The 23159-nt window shown below is 33.3% G+C and overlaps 1 protein-coding gene across 1 annotated transcript in view; it reads left to right on the forward strand.

Annotated features, from left to right (window-relative positions):
- LOC131845278 (M-phase inducer phosphatase-like) overlaps positions 1-19216 on the forward strand; it is a 47587-nt gene extending 28371 nt beyond the window's left edge. Inside the window, exons 2-6 of the mRNA XM_059194318.1 lie at positions 14555-15035; positions 16132-17047; positions 17341-17492; positions 18315-18496; positions 18988-19216. Of these exons, the coding sequence (XP_059050301.1) occupies positions 14555-15035; positions 16132-17047; positions 17341-17492; positions 18315-18496; positions 18988-19216 (1960 nt within the window). The remainder of the gene's footprint in view (positions 1-14554; positions 15036-16131; positions 17048-17340; positions 17493-18314; positions 18497-18987) is intronic.
- The last annotated feature ends 3943 nt before the right edge of the window (positions 19217-23159 follow it).

Raw genomic sequence — 23159 nt, forward strand, 5'->3', positions numbered from 1 at the left:
CTTTTTGTTAATATTCAATATCATTCTATGATATGTGCATTCAAATTTTTTTTTCAATCGTAAATTAAATTGCAAACTCATCATGCAACAAGTGGGTTTGAGTTTCTTATTGTTTTTTCGACCGGATACGGTCTTAGTACGGCCTGAACACATTTCCGGTTAGATAATGGAATGTTTTAAGAAGGATTTATTATACGTTAGTTTTTGAACGTGTGCCTTATATGAAGTTGTGTAAATTTTATGTTTGCTCCCCTAGCCGTACCTTCACTTTGGAAGTTTTTGAAAATTCTTTGATGGTTTTTCTAATACCATTACATAGTATAAAACAAGTAGCTGTCGCTAAGGGAATAGGGTATTGGTAGTAATGTGGACTTATGATCTTATAGCTAGCAATGTACCAAGTCAGGTTGACCTCCACGCGGTTTCCCCTTGAAACCATCATGATAAATTCATGGTGAATTTATCACGATGTGCTAACTGACCTGACCTCATGCTCATCTTATCATCCTCCACTGGTGCCCCGCCAGCGTAAACCGTTAGCGCAGGCGGGTGCACCATTACATTATCATCCATAAAAGTATCTGTCGCAGTCTGTCCGTCCCTATGTATGCTTAAATCTTTAAAACTACGCAACGGATTTTGAAGCGGTTTTTAATAGATAGAGTGATTCAAGAGGAAGTTTTATATGTATAATACATGTACACCCGTGCGAAGCCGGGGCAAGTAGCTAGTAAACTTATTATTTAAAATCATGTTTTATTTATTTCAAGAAAACCGTTATAAATGACGACCTCAGTGGACTAGTGATTTAACACACCGCCTTACGTCCGATGGTCGCGGGTTCGATTCCTCGCACGGCACAAACATTTGTATTTATGAGTATGATTGTATGTATTTACGAAAATATATACGTAGATCAGTTATCTAGTACCCATAACACAAGCTTTAGCTAGCTTAACTTGGGTCTAGATGGCGCTGTGTGGATTGTCCCGAGATTATTATTACTATATTTTGTAAATGTGTTAAAATTACTCGGTTTCTAGTGCCATAATCTTTGATCGTCCAATTTTTTTTTCTAAATGAATCTATGAAAACAATATCTGGAAAACCGTTATGGTTTTCAGTTACAGAATTGGTTCCATATTCGTTCAAATTTGGAACACGTGCGGCGCAACTTACGCGCGAGATTTTTTATAACAGCTTCAAGGGCATCGATTAGACAAGGTTTTTTTTCACATCACTTGGTATCTGAGGCAAAGGACTACGTTTTAGGGCTATATTTTTTTTTATTGATTAAAATGTTGATATACTTGGAATTGCACGTGGTTCGTGGGATTTGTTGAATATGACTCATACTAAGTTTGAACATCTTCATTCACAATTTTGTGAATTGTTATTTTCACTGTTCGGTTTATGGTCGACTTTGTAAATAGATTCTTAAGTCTAATGTTTATTCTTATTTTTTTTTTAATTCAGCATATATTTTTATTAGATTGTAAAAAGCTAGTGTATTTATTTAGCTATATGTAATTTTTAAGGTATATTCTACCTGAACAGAACCTTAAATGTTTGATAACTTTGAAAAAAAAATAGGTAGTATTTAAAAAAAAGATTAAAAAAAAAAACTAATAAAAAAATATATAAAAAATATTAAACCTAAAATTTGAAAATCTGTCTGTATTTTATCCTATAATTGTATAATATTTACTAGTATTTCACGCAGAAAGCGTTAAAAAAAAAGATTATAAATTAAAATGTTGCTCAAAACTTGAACCTGTTAATTGAATGCATTTCAGTGGGTGTACACGTTAAGTATAGTATAATTACTGAGCATACAGACCCACAGCGCGGCCCTCCCGCGGCGTGTACGCCATGTGGCAATCGTGATCACTGAAATATTGTTTTACTAAACATGTGAGGTTTGAAATTGAGACGTTATATATAACCGTTTGTAAATTGGTCTTTGCTTCGTGTAAAAATAAAAAGTTGGTTACTCGTGATCACTGAAATATTGTTTATACTAAACATGTGAAGTTAAATTGAGACGTTATATAGCTGTTTGTAAATTGGTCTTCGCTTCGTGTAAGATTAAAAAGTTAGTTTGTTGGCATTGCTCAGTCATATAAAAACGGATTTAAATATTTATTTACTAGTTTTGAAATTCGAACGTGAAAATTGTTCTCACATTCGTCGCTTAAATAGAAAAATATTTAAATATTTATTTACTAGTTTTGAAATTAGAACGTCAAAATTTGTTCAAACATAAAGGAAAATGACAGTACAGAGAAGAAAGAAGAAGATAATGTAATTTTTTTACACACAAATAAATACAGAAACGATCAAATTGACCATAGTCGGTAAGCATTTGTTAAGACTGATTTCCAGGCGAGAGTAGAGTAGCTATCGGTTTTTTTTTTTAATATTTAAATACATTTTTCCACAGACATATTCGTCCGTGCCTTTTTTAATTTACTTTAATATTATAATATTTATTTAATTTCCACTTTTGTACAACTCCAGCCGAGATGTTACAATTTGCCTAACAGTGACACCGAGGCAGACCTTATCCGTCTGGCCCAGAACCACCGCTGGCCGGCCGGGTGAGTTGACAACATGCAGTGTCACCCATCTTTATTTGGAGGATTAGATTTATCAATATGCATATACAATTATATAAATCTTACACTACTAAGTAGCTATCGGTTATCGTTTGGCAGTGCAGTAGGGACTGGAGTAGACTAGGGGGCCCGAATCCAACGCGGGGCCCTGTAGGGAAGAGGGAACTGCGTAGTGCACTGTACTCTCACTTGTCTATGGTATCCTCAGCGATGTTAACTTCCTCTTTACAACCGCAAGAAACAAACGAACCTTGAATCCTGTCCGCCTTCCGTCCGGTCGTATCTCCTTACACGGCCAGCGGTTACAAATCTAAGGGCTCATTCATATGGTACGACAGACGTTAAGGGAGGGGGTGAGGGGGGATGAAATCAGCAAAATGTTACATTTAGAAAGTCGTACCATATTAATGGACGTTTAGATTTGTAACGTTAAGGGAGGGGGTGAGGGGGGATGAAATCAGCAAAATGTTACATTTAGAACGTATTAGTTTAAATATAATCTTACATTTTCTTCCAAAAGCTTACTATAAAATTGAAGAATTCGTTAAATAATAATGTTTTTATAGAACAACTTAAAATCCATAGAATAGAATAGAATAACATTTATTACATCACACATCACAACACAATAACAACGATGCCGACAGCTGCATATAAATTATTATATAAGATAAACGTAAATAAAAACAATGCATTAAATTAGAGATGAAATCATTTTATACAGAAAAATAAATAATAGAACAACATAGTAACAAACAAAAATAAAACGTTAAAAAAAACAAACATATTTATATATACAATAATATACTAATAATGTTGCCACTTAAAAATCGGTTAAACCGTATGCAGAACTGCCTGTGCCACCCTCATCGTATAAAAAAAAAACAAAGAATCATAAGTTAATGGTCACCGCAATCAACACAACTTGTTCGATACCACAGACAATCTGAAGCATCCCTTTATAATCTGTGCACCCTCGAATTTGAATAGCGAACAATGAACAATGCGCCGCCATCGGGGTATCGATCAGTAACGGTCTGTCGCTTGAAAAAACGGTTTTTGTTTATGGTTCCGTTTTTTTTTCTTTTATGAATTTGTTCTTATATAAACTGTATACTTTGGTAATAGAGGTATCCATCAACGTCAGAGTAGAGACATCTATATAGATTCTTAGACTATACTCAAACTCAAATACAAATTCTAAATATCTTTATTCATGTAGGTCTATTACAGACTCTTTATGTATTTATTTATATCAGTTGTCTAGTACCCATAACACAAGCTCTGCTTACCGTGGGACTAGATGGCGCTGTGTTAATTGTCCAGGGTTATTTATTTATTTATATCAGTTGTCTAGTACCCATAACACAAGCTCTGCTTACCGTGGGACTAGATGGCGCTGTGTTAATTGTCCAGGGTTATTTATTATTTATTTCACTTTAAAAAAAACCACGATACGTTTAGTAATGTTAACTTTTTATTATTAAAACACCTTATATTTGAACCCTTTCTGGTTTACATTTCAATATCTGTCAATTGGATGTTATTGTATAATCTGTGCAGTGAATGGAGCGCGCACGTGCGCTTCCGGATTCGAAAGGTTCCTGAATAAGGTGTTTCCTCTTGTCTATGGTCTTGGGTCTTGAATAAGGTGTTTTCTATCTTTTTAAATTGCGCTTTTTTTTTGTTATATGTTTTATGGAATTGGAAATTTCCTCTCGTCTTTGGTCTTTTCTGGTGTTTTCAGTCTCTTTTTGTTGTGCTTTTTTTGTCATGTGTTTTACGGAATTGGATGGTATTGAATGTGAATTAATAATGTTTGATTAAGAATTTAATTTTTAAATATTTAATTTAATATCGTAAATGTTAGTTCAACATATATTCTATTATATTTATTATATAACACGTTTAGTAGTAAAAAGTATTAATGGAAAATAGAAATTTAAAAACAATTTGATTTTTGGTCTGTTTCTTTTTTGAGTGCATGCTTTTTATTGAGACCTATCTGTTCCCGCGACTTCGTCCGCGTAGAATTTAACTTTATTTTTCTAAAATAAAAGTAGTCTAAGTTCCTCCTTGTTCATCAGCTACAGGCACAGCTAGTAAAAAAATGTATTTTTTAAAATTATTTCAATATTGTATCATACAATATTTATATATATATATATTCATATCTATATCTGTATGTGAAAAACTATATTTATGGTAAGTAAATAAAATATGGAGTTCCAAGATCATAGGTTTATTAAAAAAACTATATCAATAACAATTTATCATAACCTTATCGCCCGCGAAAACCATCTGCCCCTTCCTTCCGATGTAAGGTCAATGTTCTAAGTAAAAAAAAATAGGGCAGAATGAAACGGTTCCTTTGCCGACGTCGTGAAAAATTAAAGTCATAGACAATTCGCAGCTGTACTTGGCAGCTGCGAGGATTTGATTCACTTGTTGCTTTTTCTTATTGTTGAACGCAGCTGTAAGTAGCCACCCTCGCACGCGAGTGCAGTAACTTTTGTAATCGTAACGTTTAACTTTGACCCCTTTTTAACAGACTTTATAAGGATCAATGTTTTAAATTTATTTCCTTTGACAGAGACTGTCTTAAAGCCAAAAGTTAGGTAGAAACTTACAAAAAAACAACACGTTCAACAGTAAATGAAGTGAAAAATGTATTTATTTAAGGTTATGTCCTAAAACGCGCTATTAATGTTTTTTAGTATGAACGATATAAGTGTAAAATTTTCTTAATAAAAACTAGTCTTCTATATTATAATTACTTGCTAAATTTGTATGAAAATATAAAAACTTCTCTATTATATTATCTATTGAAATTGAAATTATTTCCTCCGTCTCTTTCTATCTCTCTTTCAATATAAAATAGTCTAAATTAGTGTAATAAATCGTAAAACGCGCTATTAAAGTTTTTTAGAGTGAAGCATATAAGTGTAAAATCTTCTCACTGAAGATAACTCTTCTATATTGTAATTACTTGCTAAATTGGTATGAAAATAAAAACTTATCTATTCAAATTACTTTCCTCCCTTTCTCTCTCTCTCTCTTTCTATCTTTCTTTCAGCATAAAGTTAGTCCTAAATTGGTGTAATAAATCGTAAAACGCGCTATTAAAGTTTTTAGAGTGAACCATATAAGTGTTAGATCTCTAGATGAAGATTAACCGAAGTTCGAACCCCTAGCAGTGCCCCTCATACTGGTGTCGTATCCGGTCAGGCGGGAATTGTCCTTCAGCCGCTCCATAAGTCTTTCCTTTGGTTTGGAGTGCCTGCACTCGCCCTCTATACTTCGGTGAAGCTGTAAAGACCAACAGCATTAGTGTAGTCTCGAAAAAAAAAATTAAGACTACTAACAAGAATACGAAGTATCATATCATATCTTACGAGTAAGAATTTCTTCCTTAATAATCGAGTTTATTTGAAATTAAGAATCTGAATAGATTCTCCCCTACACTACCTCAAGAAAGAAATATTATATAAAGAAAAACCATATTCTAGCGCCCCGAGGTCGTTACACCGTAATCCATAGACAATATAGCAGCTGTTTATTACCAGCTGCGAAGATTTCACTTGTCGCTGCAGCTGAACTGCTCCCCCGCACGCGCCAAAATAAACGCACTGTTGACCTTAACGGACTAGCACTATTGTCGTCTATGGTGTACAGGGGATAAGGAAACGAGGATATACAGCTATTGTATTTATCTATTGTAAATGTGTCATCTTCGCAGAATAATTTTCTATAGAAATTTATAATAGCGAGTTTCAATTTTCGTTCAGTCGATGCTTGGTGTTAGGGAGAGTAGGTTCAGTTCAGGAATTGGCATATTGAGAGAATTATTTCTATGAATTTGTACGTTCATATTCTTGAGTGTTGCTTATTTAAAACTATTTAATGTATATATTTATTATAATAAGAATGTTACAATAATTTTAACACTAATAGTTTTATAAATTTAATTCAGCTTTTATTCTCATATGAGAAGTGATTAGTCATAAAACATAGTGATTAATTTCCTAGTGTTTCTTTGTGGCCAGTATGGATGATACAGAAATTTGTATCTACAATCTCTTGGATATCTGTGGGTGAGTTAGTATTTTCAAATGTATTTTTTTTTATGGAATGGTAAATAAGCTAACGTTAGACCTTATGGTAAGTGGTAACCGACAGTCAATAGCGCTACGGACATCACGTTATCATCTGACTTCCGTGATATCAAACAGTAAACAATATTTGAAAAGAATGCATAAAGTTTCTTGTCAGTTCTTCTAATCTCGAAATCATTCCGAACTGACGGTAGATTTGACATATCATAAGAGTCTGTAATAGACCTACATGAATATAGATATTTTGAATTTGAGTATAATCTGTTACTGAACACTCAGGACAATCATTTTTTATACCGCCATCTTGAATTGTCTCCCATCCATAGAGCACGCGACAGCTTTTTTTATTATAACGAAGTATGCACAACGTTTTTTAGAAAGCGTGGGCGCAACAATACACAGACGCGTGTCTGTATGGAAAAAACATATTGTATTTATTAAAGATATGTTTTAACGGTGTAGTAGTTGATTGTGGGTACAATTCCTGGCATAGCACAAACTTGTTTGTTTGTTTGAACGCGCTAATCTCAGGAACTACTGGTTCGAATTGAATAATTATTTTTTTGTTGGATAGTCCATTTGTCGAGGAAGGCTTTCAGCTATATAACATTACGCTACGACCAAAAGGAGCGGAGCATCAGTGAAAAATGTTGCAAAAACGGCGAAAATTATTCATATTTGAGGGCTTCCGTTGTGTGCAGTTCAAGTTAGTCAAAAAATATGTATGGAGTGTTTTTGATAACCACACGAACGAAGTCACGGGCACAGCTAGTAAATAAATAAAAAAAAACCTTTAATATTGCTTGTAACCTAACAATTTAATAATTTGACTGTACGTACGTGTAGTTCTACCTTTGTATAGCATATTTTAATTTAACAAAATAATATGGCATTTTGTGTATTATTGTCTTGGTGTCATATTTCTTTCTATATTTGCAAAAAAAAAAAACACATATTGAAAGGTCACAACACTAACAACTGATTAAAAAAATATCTGGAAATTTGTGTATTGTCTTGGTGTATTTCGTTCTAGATTTAAAAATAAAAATAAATAACATCTACTTAGAGGGGTCATAACAATAAGAACTTTAAAAAAATAATTAAGAAAGTTTGGTGTATTGTGTCTTGGTGTAATATTTTGTTCTAAATTTGAAAATAAAAAAATAACACCTACTTAGAAGGGTCACAGCACTAACAACCGGGTATCGGAGCCGCCATGCGCCACGCCCGCAGTGTTGCACCACGGAACGTTATTAACGGTTTTTTGATCGATTAACTTTTTTCTTTATAACAGGGAAGGTCTGCGCACAGATTCTAAACTGTTTCCAATAGTGTACGTTATGTTTTTATACATGAATAGTGGCCAGTGATAATGTTAATAAAAGTTATTGGTTGTATATTGTTGTTTTAGTTTTAAATAAGTTACTAAATATACTAAAGGTATAGAGAAGCTCTCGAATTATATTTGCGTAAATTTAGACCGATTCTTTTTTAGTTATATATATAAAAATATAACTTAAAAAAGAAAAGAAATAACTTACGAATATGATCATAGAATAGAATAATATAGAAAATCCTTTATTCAAATAAGTTTAATTTAAGCACTTTTGAATAATCAGTTTCTTTAACCTACCTATCAATCGGAAAACTGTCTCATTTCAATTATCTTGCTTGTTGCTCTTTTAAAAAAATCGTTGTAACGTTACATTTGTAAGTCGAAACATGTGAATATAAACTACCAACTAGCACTAATTTATTATGATCAAATATAAATACACAATAAGATTAATTCAGTCGTAGTGATTAGAGCAGACCAGTCCCTACATACTAAGACTTTAAATTAAAAAAAAAAGTTCCACAATCTATGTTTATTGCACAATTTTATTGTCTAACCATAGATTAAACAGGTGTTGAATTAAAGACCGGATAAACCACAAATACAGAAAATCCGTTAGCGCATTCTGAGAATTATGGTTGCGCATAAAAACGGGCGCATCTGGTGACAAGGTCGGAAGGATACCAGAGATGAGCCGTCGCGGGCTCGCGGTCGTTACAACGCTATTTGAATATGGAATGCGAAATGCAGATGTTTGGTACGTTCGAAATTTAAATGAAAACCGATCTTTTTTGTACGTTCGAAGTTTAATTGAAAATACTATTTTGGTTAACGTTCGAAATTCGAAATTGAAATGAAAAACGCTCCGAAATTTAAATGAAAACCGATGTTTACGTTCGAAGTTTAAATGTAAACACTGTTTTGGTTACCGTTCGAAATTCGAAATTGAAATGAAAAACGCTCTTTCTTTGTAATTTAGTCTTGTTCTGTAATAATTATGTTTTATTGGCTAATTAGATTGTTCTAAATTTAAATTTCCTTTTTTTTTCAAGTTCTTGTTATTGTGACAATGTCGGAAGGATATCGACAGAGATGAGCCGTCGCGACCTCGCGATCGTTACAACACTATTTGAATATGGAATGCGAAATGCAGATGTTTAGTACGTTCGAAATTTAAATAAATATCGATATTTTTCGTACGGTCGCAATTTAAATGAAAACACTATTTTGGTTAATGTTCGAAATTTAAATGATAAACGCTTCTCTCTTTTTGTAACTATTATTTTAGGTAATGATTATGTTATTGGCTAATTACATTGTTCTTAATTTAAATTTCCTTTTTTTTTTCGTGTTCCTATTATTGTACAACTTGCCAGTAATTACAGTAATTAACAGTTTACAAAGCAAACTGTTTCGCTAAAATAGGTGGGACTGAGGTACAAAATTTCCCTTGATAAATCATTTCCAGTGTTTAAAGCGTTGAATAAAACAAACAAACTTTTTAGGGCCGATTTCAACGGGACTTTACGTGTAGGTAGCTGATGTAATAAGGAGTAACTTGGGCTACTATTATTTTAGAAAAATAAAGTTAAATTCCACGCGTACAAAGTCCCGAGTACAGCTAGTTATCAATAAGTCTGACAACCAACTGAAATTCTCAGTTAGTCGTGCAAACCAGTTTCTTTATTATTTACAATACAATACACAAAAGTGGATGCACCGACACCAGTCAGTGTCGTTTACAGATAGATTTACATACCTCCAATGCACTTTATCCCTCCACAACAGCCGCTACACCAATCTCGACCTTATTGTATTGAGATAAAACACATAGACAATACCGAATAACGAACGTTTCGTATAAACGGTTTATTACCAGTAACAGGTTTCTGAATATTATATTTGTAAACACTAGTTTTTTGGTATCGATAATTTCGTATGTGGAACATGTCTTCATAGAAATAGAAATAACGTTTATTCAAATAAACTTAATATAAGCACTTTTGATTAGTCAAGTTTTTTTATTCTACCGCTCATTCGGAATGCAGATTCATCACAAGAATGAGAAACTTGTGTGTTGCTCTTTTAAATAAGTATTGATTTACTTATATTTAATTAACAAGGATTAGGCATGCGACAATCAACATAGAAACCGCTACGCGCTTAATCTCTGTTCAATCAGATAACATTGTCAGCGCTATGAATTTTAAGTTAGATATTTTCTACAAAAACATTATTATCATTTATAAATTCTTCAATTTTATAATAAGATTTTTCACAAAGAAAATATTTTATGACACATTTGAATTTTTTTTTCTGGAAAATTGTGTACAGACTCTGGGAGTTTGTTGTAAAACATTGCAATAAACATTGTCATATGAAATCGTGTTTAAATCACAAAAAAAGTATAAGGTCAGTTTTTGGTGCGCACATACAATAGTCTTGTCGTCCGTTTTTTAAAAAAAATAAACTGCTTACCTTAATATGTTTATATATTAAACAATTATGCATATTCGTAAAGGAACAACCAGAATACTTTCCTCTAAAAGAGACAACGATGAAAAAATCAATACGCGACAGCCATACAAGTAAAATAAAAGTACATACAATAAAACTGTCCATAACAAATAAGTGTCCATTTTGTATGGAGATACAAATATTTAATAAACTTCCTGATGACAAGAACTCTCTCTGGAATATTATTTAAAAGAAAACTGCATGAATGGGTAGTTTCCAAGTGTTTCTACTCAATTCAAGAATTTATGAAATCCTAAAATAATAAATTATACCTCATGACATTTAGATTTATATAGATACAAATTGGCATATATACAATAATTATTAATTATATAAAAAATCGATAATTTAATTAACTTTAAGATTTGTACGCTTGATAGAAGCAGATTTTGCAAGGGCCATATTTACAAAATTTAATCAAAACCTTACATAATCTACAAATAAATTTATTATTATTGAAACGCCTGATAGAAACTAATTAGCAATATTGTAGATACGCGTTATTGATATTCAAGTTTTATAATTTCTAATTCAAACTCACGAAGAACTAAAAATACTGCTTGTTGGCTACAAGCAGTAATGTGTTTCAATTTATGTATAGCACCAAAATATAGTAACATATAAACATGTTGACTATATGGAGGTATATTTACTTAGAACAACTATTATGTAAAAGAGCAACACGCAAGTTTATTGCTTATTCTTCTTGTCTGAGTCTGTCTTTCAAATGAGCGGTAGAATAAAAAATTTATAAGACTTCGAAAGTGCTTATATTCAGTTTATTTTAATAAAGATTATTTCTATTTTATGTACATAGAGGGCCACACCACTTACCAATGGTCGCAGTTTCGATTTCTCGCACGGTGCAAAAATTTGTATTGATGTATAATTATTTATATTATGTAAGTGTTTTCTAAGCTTTTATAAAAAAAATATCTAGTACCACAAGCTCTGCTTAGCTCAGGACTCGATGGCGTTGTTTAAACCGGGTTATTATTATTAAACTAGACACTTACCACTTACCATCAGGTAAGCCGTTACCTTGTTTACCATTCAACTAATCACATAAACCCGTAAACTTTCTAGTCAATTCTCAACAATTCTTCCTCGTATTTATGTCCCCCTGGTACCGTTAACTGCATAAAAAAGCCCCTTGCTTTATGATAAGACGTAGCACAATCAATGCAGGTACTCGCAAGGGTAAATGAATACACGCATAACGTAACCGTTGAAAAAATTGCACAAAATGTCTATGCTCACCATAAATTAGCGATTTCCTAAATTTTGTTTTTTTTTATATTCAATAGTGTATTTGTTACAAAAAATAGACGTTAGTTATAACGTTAAAATTCTATTAAATTGTAGTAAATAACTATAACTATAAAACAGTTTAAAAAATACCCATCATGATTAATCCATTTTGAGTTTCTTGACAGTTCTTCTCATTTATAGTGAACTGGACACTAGGGGCTGTATGGGCTGAGTCCTTTTGCCTTTCTCTAAAAAGGGAAAAACCGAACCAAAAAAAAAACTGGACACTAGGAAAAAAATATTAAGAATAAGTAAGATCTGTGGTCATTAATTTTTTTAAATCTGTTTCGAGAATCAACAGACTTACTACATACATATATTTAAAAATCAATTTTCAAATATCCATTAAAAAAAAAGATACATAAAGAACCGTTCAGAAATAAAAGCCGTTAAAAACATTTATTCAAATAACGAGAACGCCCTATCTGTTATTATGATGAATATTGATTAACTAACCGATTCTCTATTGTCATGAAATGCACATAAGACATAAATAACCGACGGGCAAGATGGAGTTACGGTTTAGATTATGGTAAATACTGGTATTCATTCGAGGCAGTAAAATTACAGGATAAGAGCCATTCCATCTTGTTCTTCTAAATAGCAATGAATGATCCGTACTGCCATTCCAATTAAAAGAAAGACTGGTTGATTGACTATGATAATTCTAATAATAATAAGAGTAGCTTAATAAGGCTTACAAATCTTTAATTTTCTCGGCTTGTTTTATACACGTATGTATTATACATATAAATCTTCCTCTTGAATCACTCTATCTATTGCTGGAAACTGTATTAAAGTCTGTTGCGTAATTTAAAAGATATGCGAACAGACGATTGCGATTTTGTTTTATACTATGTATTTATATGTATAAAACATTGGAACATCAGTAATGCTATAAAAAAAAATCTATACATAATAAATAATCAATAATGATATCCAAATTACTTAAATTAATGATTATATTTAATTATATTACATGATAAAGTAATGAATGTAAAAAGATACTGACTTATCAAAACAGTAATTTTAGAACGCAACCTCTTTTGACAGCCGTCAAAGTGAAGGAAAAAATAAAAAGCGCGGCAAACAGAATTCGCCGATTCACTAACCTACTTTGTCGTGTCAAGTTTTCGTAAATTACTCATATATTGTAACTACCTCAGAGTTATTATATTAAAGATATAAAATAATATGATCTACCCTTGTTTGTAATATAGTTTACGTGAGAAATCGTATAATATCGAAGTAACGTTCCCATAACCTCCGTGGAAATACTATTGTTGAATTGTGAACCGTAATATCTTTATATATTTTGTGTTGTGAACTTTATTGATAATGTGTGACGTGTTGTAAGGGCTGATAGGTGCGTGAAACCAGTTTTCTTATTTGAAACTTATATTGGCCCTACAAGGAAACAATGATTTTGTACCCCGTCTTCTTTTGTGACGTCCAATGGGTTTGCAGTATTTATTAAGGGATTTTGTAGTGTTAATAAATGCCATTAGAGGATGGGGTGTCAGGTATACATTGGTGTAGTGTTTAACCAACTTTTAAAATAGTTGTTTATCCATTGATATTTTTTTTTATAAATGTGACTGGTTTTTTATGATTCATTTTGCAAACGAAAGGGTTTCTGTGTGTACAAAATTGTTGCAATTTCATCCTAATATTTTATGTGAAAATTTATCTTAAATGTTATCTTAATTAAATTTATCTTAATTGTTAGCAAAGGGATGTAGTGACATTTTCTATGTACTCAATTAGGACGACCTGGGGGGTAAGTAGATTGTTAGTACTGTGGACTGATGATCTCATTGCCAGCAATGTACCATGTCAGGTTGACCTCCAAGCGGTTCCCCCTGGAAACCATTGTGATAAATTACTGGTGAATTTGTCACGGGCTATGACCTCATGCTCATCTTATCATCCTCCACTGATGCCCCGCCAGCGTAAACCGTCAGCGCAGGCGGGTGCACCGTTACATTATCATCACAAATACTTGATATGACCACATTTCATTTGTTGAAGAAATAATTTTGAGAGTACATAGTTTCCAAAAGTTTCTAGTATAAATTTTGTGGCGGATGCACCATTCCATTATAGTAAAAAAATGCCTGGTTAATACCATGGGCTTAATTCACCCTTCCTATTATATTCCACTACTATTTCATCATTTAAGTATATTTAAAAAAATATATTTAAGTTTTTCTATAAGTTGAGACTAGATGGCGCTGTGTGACATGTACACATTTATATATGTACTATTTAGAAATAGTTATTTTTAATACATCATATTTATTATTTGTTATTTTTGTGATATCCATTATAAAAAGGCCCTCATCAATAACATTGATTTAAAATTAATCTATAACACTGGATAAGTGGTCTATATTTACCCCCAGGGGTCTATGACAAACTGCAAAGGCTCTAGGTCAGCAGTCATCTTGTTGTTTTTACTTCATGTTTTTAACACTAAACTCTACTACAGTTAGAAATTTACAAAAAATCAGTACCAGGTAAGAATGGTGAGTCTACCCAAAACCGAAAAATATGGCAAGGGGTCTATAACACAAGAGTTTGGGAACTTCTACCTTAGGGTGTAAACAGAGTGGTTTTATTAACACAAACTAACATACAACTTTCCGTATTTACAGATTGATCACGGAAAACTTCAAGATCAACTCCGGGAACAGCGGAACAAAACGTAAACAGGATGAAGCACTCACAACAAACTTCAAGATTAAAATGAGTCCTCATTCGTTGAACTTCAACTCACCCCAGTCACCCATAGCATCAGCTTCGAAGTGGAGAGTCCTCGGTGAGATACAGAATTCTCCGTTGTACAGGCCGAAAGTCTCACCCGTTATTGAGAGGTTGAGAAATTCTCCAGTGCTGGATAGACTGTCACCACAAATTAACAGGCATGTCTCATCACCTATAACGAGCAGGATCCTGAAGTCCAGTACGACAAAGATATCTAGGATCTTCGAAGAACGTTCCAGATTCAAGATGGATAAAGAGAATATTGGATTGATGAGCGAGACCTTCGTGAAGCTGGAAGTGGAGGAAGAAACCAGGGATTGTTCGTTTGGTGAGAGTTTCCAGTCGACGAAGACTAGCTGGTCGACGACTAAGGTAATATTCTATCTTATATTAAAATAAAAATATTTGAACATTTTAAAGTGCTTATATTATAAGTTTATTTGAATTAATATTAGTTCTATTTATATTCTTTATCTTCTTTAGTTGTACATTCTTGACTGTATTGGCTCCCATCAATAAAAAATCAATGATATAATTGAGGGCAAACACATTCAATTAAATCTTTGATAACTAGAGTATCATCCTATTAATATAATATATTACATCCATGTGATTTAGCAGTTGCTTCTTCTGGTCATGGGGTTTAATACCTGTTTGTTTATTCATGAGAAAGAATATATTTTGTCTCTCTTTTCTATACTAATATGAATAATACAAGAAATTCTTCTATAATATATTTCCTTTTTCTGAATATTTTTCTCTAATTTAATTACAATTTTTTGTGGGAATGTACAGTTTTAAAATTGTCTCACAAATAGAAATGTAATTTTAGAAAATAGCTTATAATATATCATTGTTCTACATTCTATAATACATTCATGCACCACACTTATGAATACAAATATTTCTATTGCATGAATATAGAACTAGGGACTATCATAATAATAATAATAATAATAATAATAATATTCTGCCGGGGGTAAGTTGCCATCTCCTCTCCTTAAGAGGGGAGATGAGATTTATTTTTTGGAAGTTAGGAATAATAATAATAAAAGTAGATAAAGTAACATATTTAATAGATATAGCAATACCCAATACAAATAATCTAAAGTTACGAGAGACTTGGCATGTCCCGTCCTCGGAAAACAGATTATAACAATAATCTCAGGACAATTCACACAGCGCCATCTAGACCCAAGTTAAGCTAGGTAAAGCTTGTATTATGGATACTAGATAACTGATACATATACATAGATATATATTTTTTTGTAAATACACACATATTATGCAGAGAAAACACCCAGACCGATACAAACAATCATATACAAATGTTTGTGCTGTGCGAGGAATCTCGCACTAGACCGCTAGACCACCGAGGTCGTCAATGTGAGCCTATTTATTACATTACTACACCAATTACAACGAATTTAATACAATATTACAATGTCTTATTTCTTCATGTTCACAGCTGGATTTCACCAACAGCATCCCATCGAAATCCTACGAGATGGAGAAAGAAGTCAAGGATATGTTCGTACCAGAAAACGATGCAGATCTGGACTCGGATTTCCAAACCCTGCACGACTTGGAAGAGGAATTCGATTCGGATAATTTTGATCACTGCACGAAGTATGAAATAATATCCACAGACAGTCCCAATATTATATCCAGAGGTAGATCCACCACAGCAAGGAAAATTAATTCTAGAAACTTCTCGTTCGGAGCACCACTAGCTGATAATGAGCAGTCGACGTCGTTCAACCGACCGAACGCAAATGCGACGAGGATGCTGAACTTCGAAGACGAGACTTTCGAATTCACTTCACCGGCCACCAAATCGTCCTCAAGCACGAGTGCCTCCGTCAAGAAATCCCTGAAGTTCACAGAGACGCCAACGAAGAACCCCCTGAGGCATGAACGTAGCGACTCGAGTATAGGATCCATGAGTTCCATATCCTCACCAGCTTCGAGCAGGCTGAGGATATTCACATCAGAGTCGACAACTTCAATGGAAAGTGGGTTCATATCGGAGCTGGAGGAACCTTTCCTGGATATGGAAGACGCATCGAATTCACCAAAAATGGCAAACTTCAACGACTTGCTCTCCGGACAGATTAAGGATAGTATTCTAACAGACAAGAACTTCCAGAGGAAACCACTGCAACGCAGTTACAGTCTAAACCCGCAGAGTAAAGCAAGGGTATCGTTGTATTCAATACTGGAGAATCCGGAGAAGAGGTCGCAGAAGCGAGTGGAGAAGAGCGAGATGGAGAATGTGGTGAATAAGCGACGGAGAACTAGTGATGCGGAGAAGGTGCAACGGCCAGTGCTGCAGAGGGCGTATTCAGAGAACAATGCGTCTATTATGTCTGCATTAGCGAGATGTAAGTTCATTTATATTTCTACTAGATTTTTACCGTTTTCTTTTTAATAAAAAGTATCCTATGTTCATTATAATATCTCTAAGAATATGTGTACAAAATTTCATGATGATCGGTTCAGTAGTTTTCGCGTGATAGCGTAACAAAAATGACTACTTTCCCATTTATAAGTTCTTAAGGGTCGGCAACGCGAGACACCCATGGTGTTTCAGGCGTCCATAGACTACGGTAACTGCTTACCATCAGATGGGCCGTATGCTTGTTTGCCAGCAGTATAAAAATGAAACTTATTCCAGCTGCCGTGGACCCAGATCTGATTGGAGACTTCTCAGTGCCGTTCGCGTTGCCTCTCACCAGCGGGGACCACTCGGATCTGAAGTCCATATCGTGTGACACCCTCGCAGCACTCCTCAGGGGAGACTTCCAGGATTCCATCAGCGATTTCCAGGTTCGTATAAAAATGTCTTAATATAAAAAAAATAATATATAACTATACTCTGAAATATATATGGCGGCGTGGTGGGCCGGGTCGATGTGCTCCCTCAAATATGGTTGAGTACAATGATGGCTGGCTCATACGTCATACTCGTGAACGGGTGCTGCTTGTGGGGACTGGTCTGTTCAGGTTGTGAACACTGATTAAATTGTTTGTTCTTTGCGATAGCATATGCTGGTGGTCACTCTATTCTCCCAAATATGAATTTTAAAAACTATGTTTATTATAAACATGTTCCACTATTATTTGAAAAAAATACGAGCTGAGTTTCTTGTCAGTTCTTCTCATCTCGAAATCATTCCGAACTGTAGATTTGACATATCATAAGAGTCTGTAATAGACCTACATGAATATAGATATTTTGAATTTGAATTTGATATACTTTACATGATCCGGCCTTTTATTTTTAATATATATTTTTTTTTAATCCTTACCACTCACGTTAAAATTATATCAAATTATACTGTGAACTATTTACATTACTTTTATTATAAACACACCGCACAGACAATCACTAATAATATTGCTCTTTTTATTTTATATTTATTTTAATTATTATTTTCACGTACCCTCAAATGGGTTGAAGCTGAACATCAGTGTTTTGTTCCCTGAACAATGTCCCACGCTGAGCTTCGACCTGTTTGTATTGCTACAGATCACACATAATAACACAATTTTATAAATCTTATGTCGTATTATGTATTGTCTATTCTTATGAAAATGTGTGTGATTAGTAACAATCTTATTAATACAAACTTATTCTTTACTCTACAGGTGATAGACTGCCGCTATCCCTACGAGTTTGAAGGTGGTCACATCCTGGGCGCTGTGAACCTGTACACACCAGCTCAGATCCTCACCATGGTCAACAAACCACTGCAGCCCAAGGATGAAGACTCGAAAAGGAGCATACTGGTCTTCCACTGCGAATTCTCACTTGAGAGGGGACCCAAGTTGTAAGTCATATAAATAAAATTGGAGTGTCTGTTTGTAATATTGAAATAAACGTTTTTTACTACATGCATATGAATATAAATGCGGTACATACACCGAAATAATATTTATTACAATTTTTGTCTGTCTGTCTGTCTGTTTGTTCCGGGTAATCTCTGAAATGGATGGACCGATTTTGACGGGACTTTTATTGGCTGGTAGCTGATGTAATAAGGAGTAACTTAGGCTACTTTTATTTTAGAAAAAGCTAAATTCCACGCGGACGAAGTCGCGTCTACAACTAGTATTATATACATATGTATAGAAAACACCCAGACTGATACAAATATTTGCTCCTGTTGGTAATATATAGCTACAAACAGATGAAACAAATGAACAACATCAAATAGAAAACAGCACAGCTCTCTTGCGAGGAATCGAATCCGTGACTATAAAACAACGTGCTAACCGCTAGACCACAGATGTTAATAATATTTGTATATCTTCTCCACAGATCTCGTTTCCTCCGCTCGTCCGATCGCGCCAAGAACATGGAGAACTACCCATCTCTCCACTACCCCGAGGTCTACCTTCTCCACGAGGGGTACCGCAGCTTCTACCAGCGTCACCCGCAGCTGTGTACCCCCGAGGGGTACACCGCCATGCTGGACCCCAAGCACAAGCAACTCCTCAAGCAGCACCGCTCCACGCCCAGTCAGACCAGGTTACAGCGGCTACTATGAAGCTTTTTAATCGTCTACGCTTTTATAAGCGTATGCGTTTTAAAACGTAAGCATTTATGAACGCATGTGTTTTACTACTGGTTAAAGTAAGCGGCGTTTTAAAATCAGTCGAGGTTTCCGCTACTCAAAAACGTTTTATAAACGCCTGCGCTTTTAGAAGCATGCGTTTTTAAACGCTTGCGTGTAATTAACAGACGTGTCAAAAAAAGCAGCGTTTTCAAACGAGATTATAGCTACTCTGATACATTTTAAAAGCGTATGCGTATTTTAAACGCACACATAATAACAGTCAATTCAAATAAGCTACATTTTTAAATTCAGACGAGGTTACCGCTACACTGATGCAATTAAAAACGACTACGTTTTTAAACGTCATACAAATTACACAAGTTTATGATAAAGACGTTGTCGTTTTTGAAATGCATGCGTTTTAGAAATGGGCGTGTTAAAATAAACGGCGTTTTTAAAGACATAATGTTACAGCTACTGTGATGCGTTTTTGAAAACGACTGCGTTTTTTAACATACATTTTACAAAAGTTCATCATAAAATGATTGAGTTATTTAAACGCACACGTTTCACAAACAGTCGTGTTAAAATAAGGGCCATTTTAAAGTCTGACCAGGTTACGGTGGCTTCTCTGAAGTCTGCGTTTAAAAATGGTATACATTTTAGAAACAATTCTGATAAAAAAGTCGCCGTTTCAAAATGAATGTTTTATAAAAACGTTTTAAAACGTCTGCTTTTAAAACCTAACAGTTTTTAACTATGTAGCGAAATATTTAGTTTTGACATTTCTCCATTGTTTCCTACGTTTCTAATGAACGATAACTGACGAATCATGGACCGTTTTAACGAGACGAGGTCAGTGTTATGCATGTGAAACGTAAGGTACACGGTTCGAGTCTCAGCTGAGCTGTTTGTCAATTATATTGGTGTGACTGACACGTGAACTACATACAAATTGAATGATCTCATACAAAATGTATGGTGTCATACATAATTATTGGTTTCATGCAAAATGTCTGGTGTCATACATAATGAATGGTCTCATACAAATAGAATGTTTCATACAAAATGTATGGTGTCATACAAGTTGAATGGTGTCTTACAAAATGTATGATGTCATACAAATTGAATGGTCTCTTACAAAATGTATGGTGTCATACATAATGAAGTCATACAAATTGAATGGTGTCATACAAAATGTATGGTGTCATACAAATTGAATGATCTCATACAAAATGAATTGGTCGTGACTTTGTGTTTTGCATACACAGCTCCAATAAAGGAAACAAGGGAATTTTAAAATAAATATTTTTCATACGAAATCTGTGATCACGTGATCATACAATTTTCAATTCTCTTTTGCTAATGAAAGAAAGAAAAACATATTTATATTGATGCATACAAAACATTTATATCAAATATCTAACAATAGTTCATTAATAGAATTAAATTTTAAGGGGCAGTTACATTATATAAGATCCTATAAATATGATCCACTGTCCAGAGACAACAAAATTTTGGTTTATACATCAAAATCATAGACAAAATCTCAAATTATGTATGTAATGAGAATTAATAACTTTAATTCTATTGGACAATACCGAATCATGAATATGGTATATGCGTCTCTTTCACTTGTTATGTGATAGAAAGAGAGAACGATATTTTAGAAGTGTGTCTCTTTCACTTGTTACGTGATAGAAAGAGACAGATGTTTGCACGATATGGAAGTATAGTCGAATTGTGATTATTATGATTATGTCTCTTTTCTTTATTACGTGATAGAAAGAGAGAGAATGATAGGTTAAAAATTTGCAAGTAAATTCATTTTATATTAATATATGTGAGTGCTTCTCTTTCACTTATTACGTGATAGAAAGAGATAGAATGATAGGTTAACAGTTTTGTAGGTGAATTCATTTTATTTACAAAGTCGATATTAATATCTGTGTGCTAAAACAATATCGACTTTGTTATAGTTCAAATAAGGTTGAAATTTAATTACTGCAATTAAAATATGATGAATGCGTCTCTTTCACTTGGTACGTGGTAGAAAGAGATAGAACGAGTCGATTGATAAGTAAGATCTTATCTGTATGTATAACTTTAACACGTGACTATATTTCAGTGCAAAACAATATCGACTTTGTTTCAATTCTTATAAGGTTGAAATTTAATTAATACATTTATTAGCAAATTATGATGTAAAGAAAGAAAGAGGTATAACGATAATTAATTGTATTTACAAAGTCGATTAAAAACATCTGTATGTTTCCGAAGCAACACGTGCCTATTTTCAGTGACAAAACAATATCGACTTTGTTATTATTGGAATAAGGTTGAAATTTAAATAATGTCATTAAAATATGATATATGAATGCATCTCTTTCTCCTATTACGTGATAGAAAGAGATAGATATCTGCACGATACGTGTATTAATTTTATTTACAAAGTCCGATGTTTCTGTATGTTTCCGAAACAACACGTGACTATTTTCGGCGTCAAAACAATATCGACTTGTTTTAATTGGAATAAGGTTGAATTTTAATTACTGAAATTTAAATGTAATATATGAATGCGTCTCTTTCTCTTATTACGTGATAGAAAGAGAGAGAATGATAGTTTAAAAGTTCGCAAGTAAATTCATATTACAAAGTCGATATTAACAAGTACCATTTCATCTTTACGTGTATTTTTTCTTTACAAGTAACTATTATTCAGTGCCAACACAATATCGACTTTGTTCTAATATGAATAAAATTGAAAATTAATTAATAAAATTACTTATAACTTTAATATGTATAAATGTCTCGCAAAAGCGCGTTATTTCTTAGTAAATTTACGTTGCGATGCGTAATAGGTGTTTGAAACAAGATCTGTCAAATTTTACTGAATGACATCGAGTGAATGAAGAACGAATGGTTATTAAAAACTTGAACGTAGCGCCATCTAGTACCAACCTAAGCAGAGCTTGTACTAAGTTATTAATAATAATAATAATCATTTATTCAGCATGAAAAAGAGTACAGAGTAAAAAAGAAAACTTAATAACTAATAATTCGCTATGCTGAAAAGGCAGTGTGTCACTACAGCGCTGATTTTCAGTGGAGCCACTTGAAAAAAATAATACCATTCGTATTATGTAAAGATGCTGAGCTCTATCCGGTTTACAGCCGATTACAATGTTTCCTTTTGACAAAATTGCAATAGCATATGCTGGTGGTCAGTCTTTTCTTACAAATTTGAATTTAAAAGTGAATCTTAATTTTTGTAAACATGTACATGTTCGTTTGAAAAGAATACGAGCTGTGTTTCTTATCAGTTCTTGGGTCGAAATCACTACGAACTGACGGTAGATTTGACTTATCATAAGTCTGTAGACCTACATGAATAAAGATATTTTGATTTAAAGAAACTACCAATAATGGTCTATATGGTCGCGGGTTCGATTCCTCGCACGGTGCGGTCATTTATATTTCTGTCTAGTATATCATGTACAAAAAAATATCTAAGTATTTATATCAGTTGTCTATTATAAAACACAAGCTCTGCTTATCTTAGGACTAGATGGCGCTGTGTGAATTTTCCAGGGATATTCGTTCATTCAACTGTATATTTAAAATATTATTTATTCCCCTTACGTCGATTTATGATATGTACTGAATTTGTAAATAGAAAAAAAAACGCCATACTATTTTAAGATTTAAGTACAAAAAAACATAGATTAAAAAATTGTATCCCACCTTTTCTTATATGCCATTTTAGGTTATAAACGCTTGCAATATAATTTAGTTAAATTAGCGGGACGGTCGTTAATTAACGCATTTTAAGCATACGCCCCGCCTAATGATCAGCTGTTGTAGTATCTAATTATTACTTAAAAATAGTATTAAAAAAATTAACTGAGTAAAGAAATTAAGATCGAAGCAATTA

This window comes from Achroia grisella, unplaced genomic scaffold (genome assembly GCF_030625045.1).
Source record: "Achroia grisella isolate CSIRO2021 unplaced genomic scaffold, CSIRO_AGI_Agris_v1 utg461, whole genome shotgun sequence".
In the NCBI taxonomy this organism is placed as follows: Eukaryota; Metazoa; Arthropoda; class Insecta; order Lepidoptera; family Pyralidae; genus Achroia; species Achroia grisella.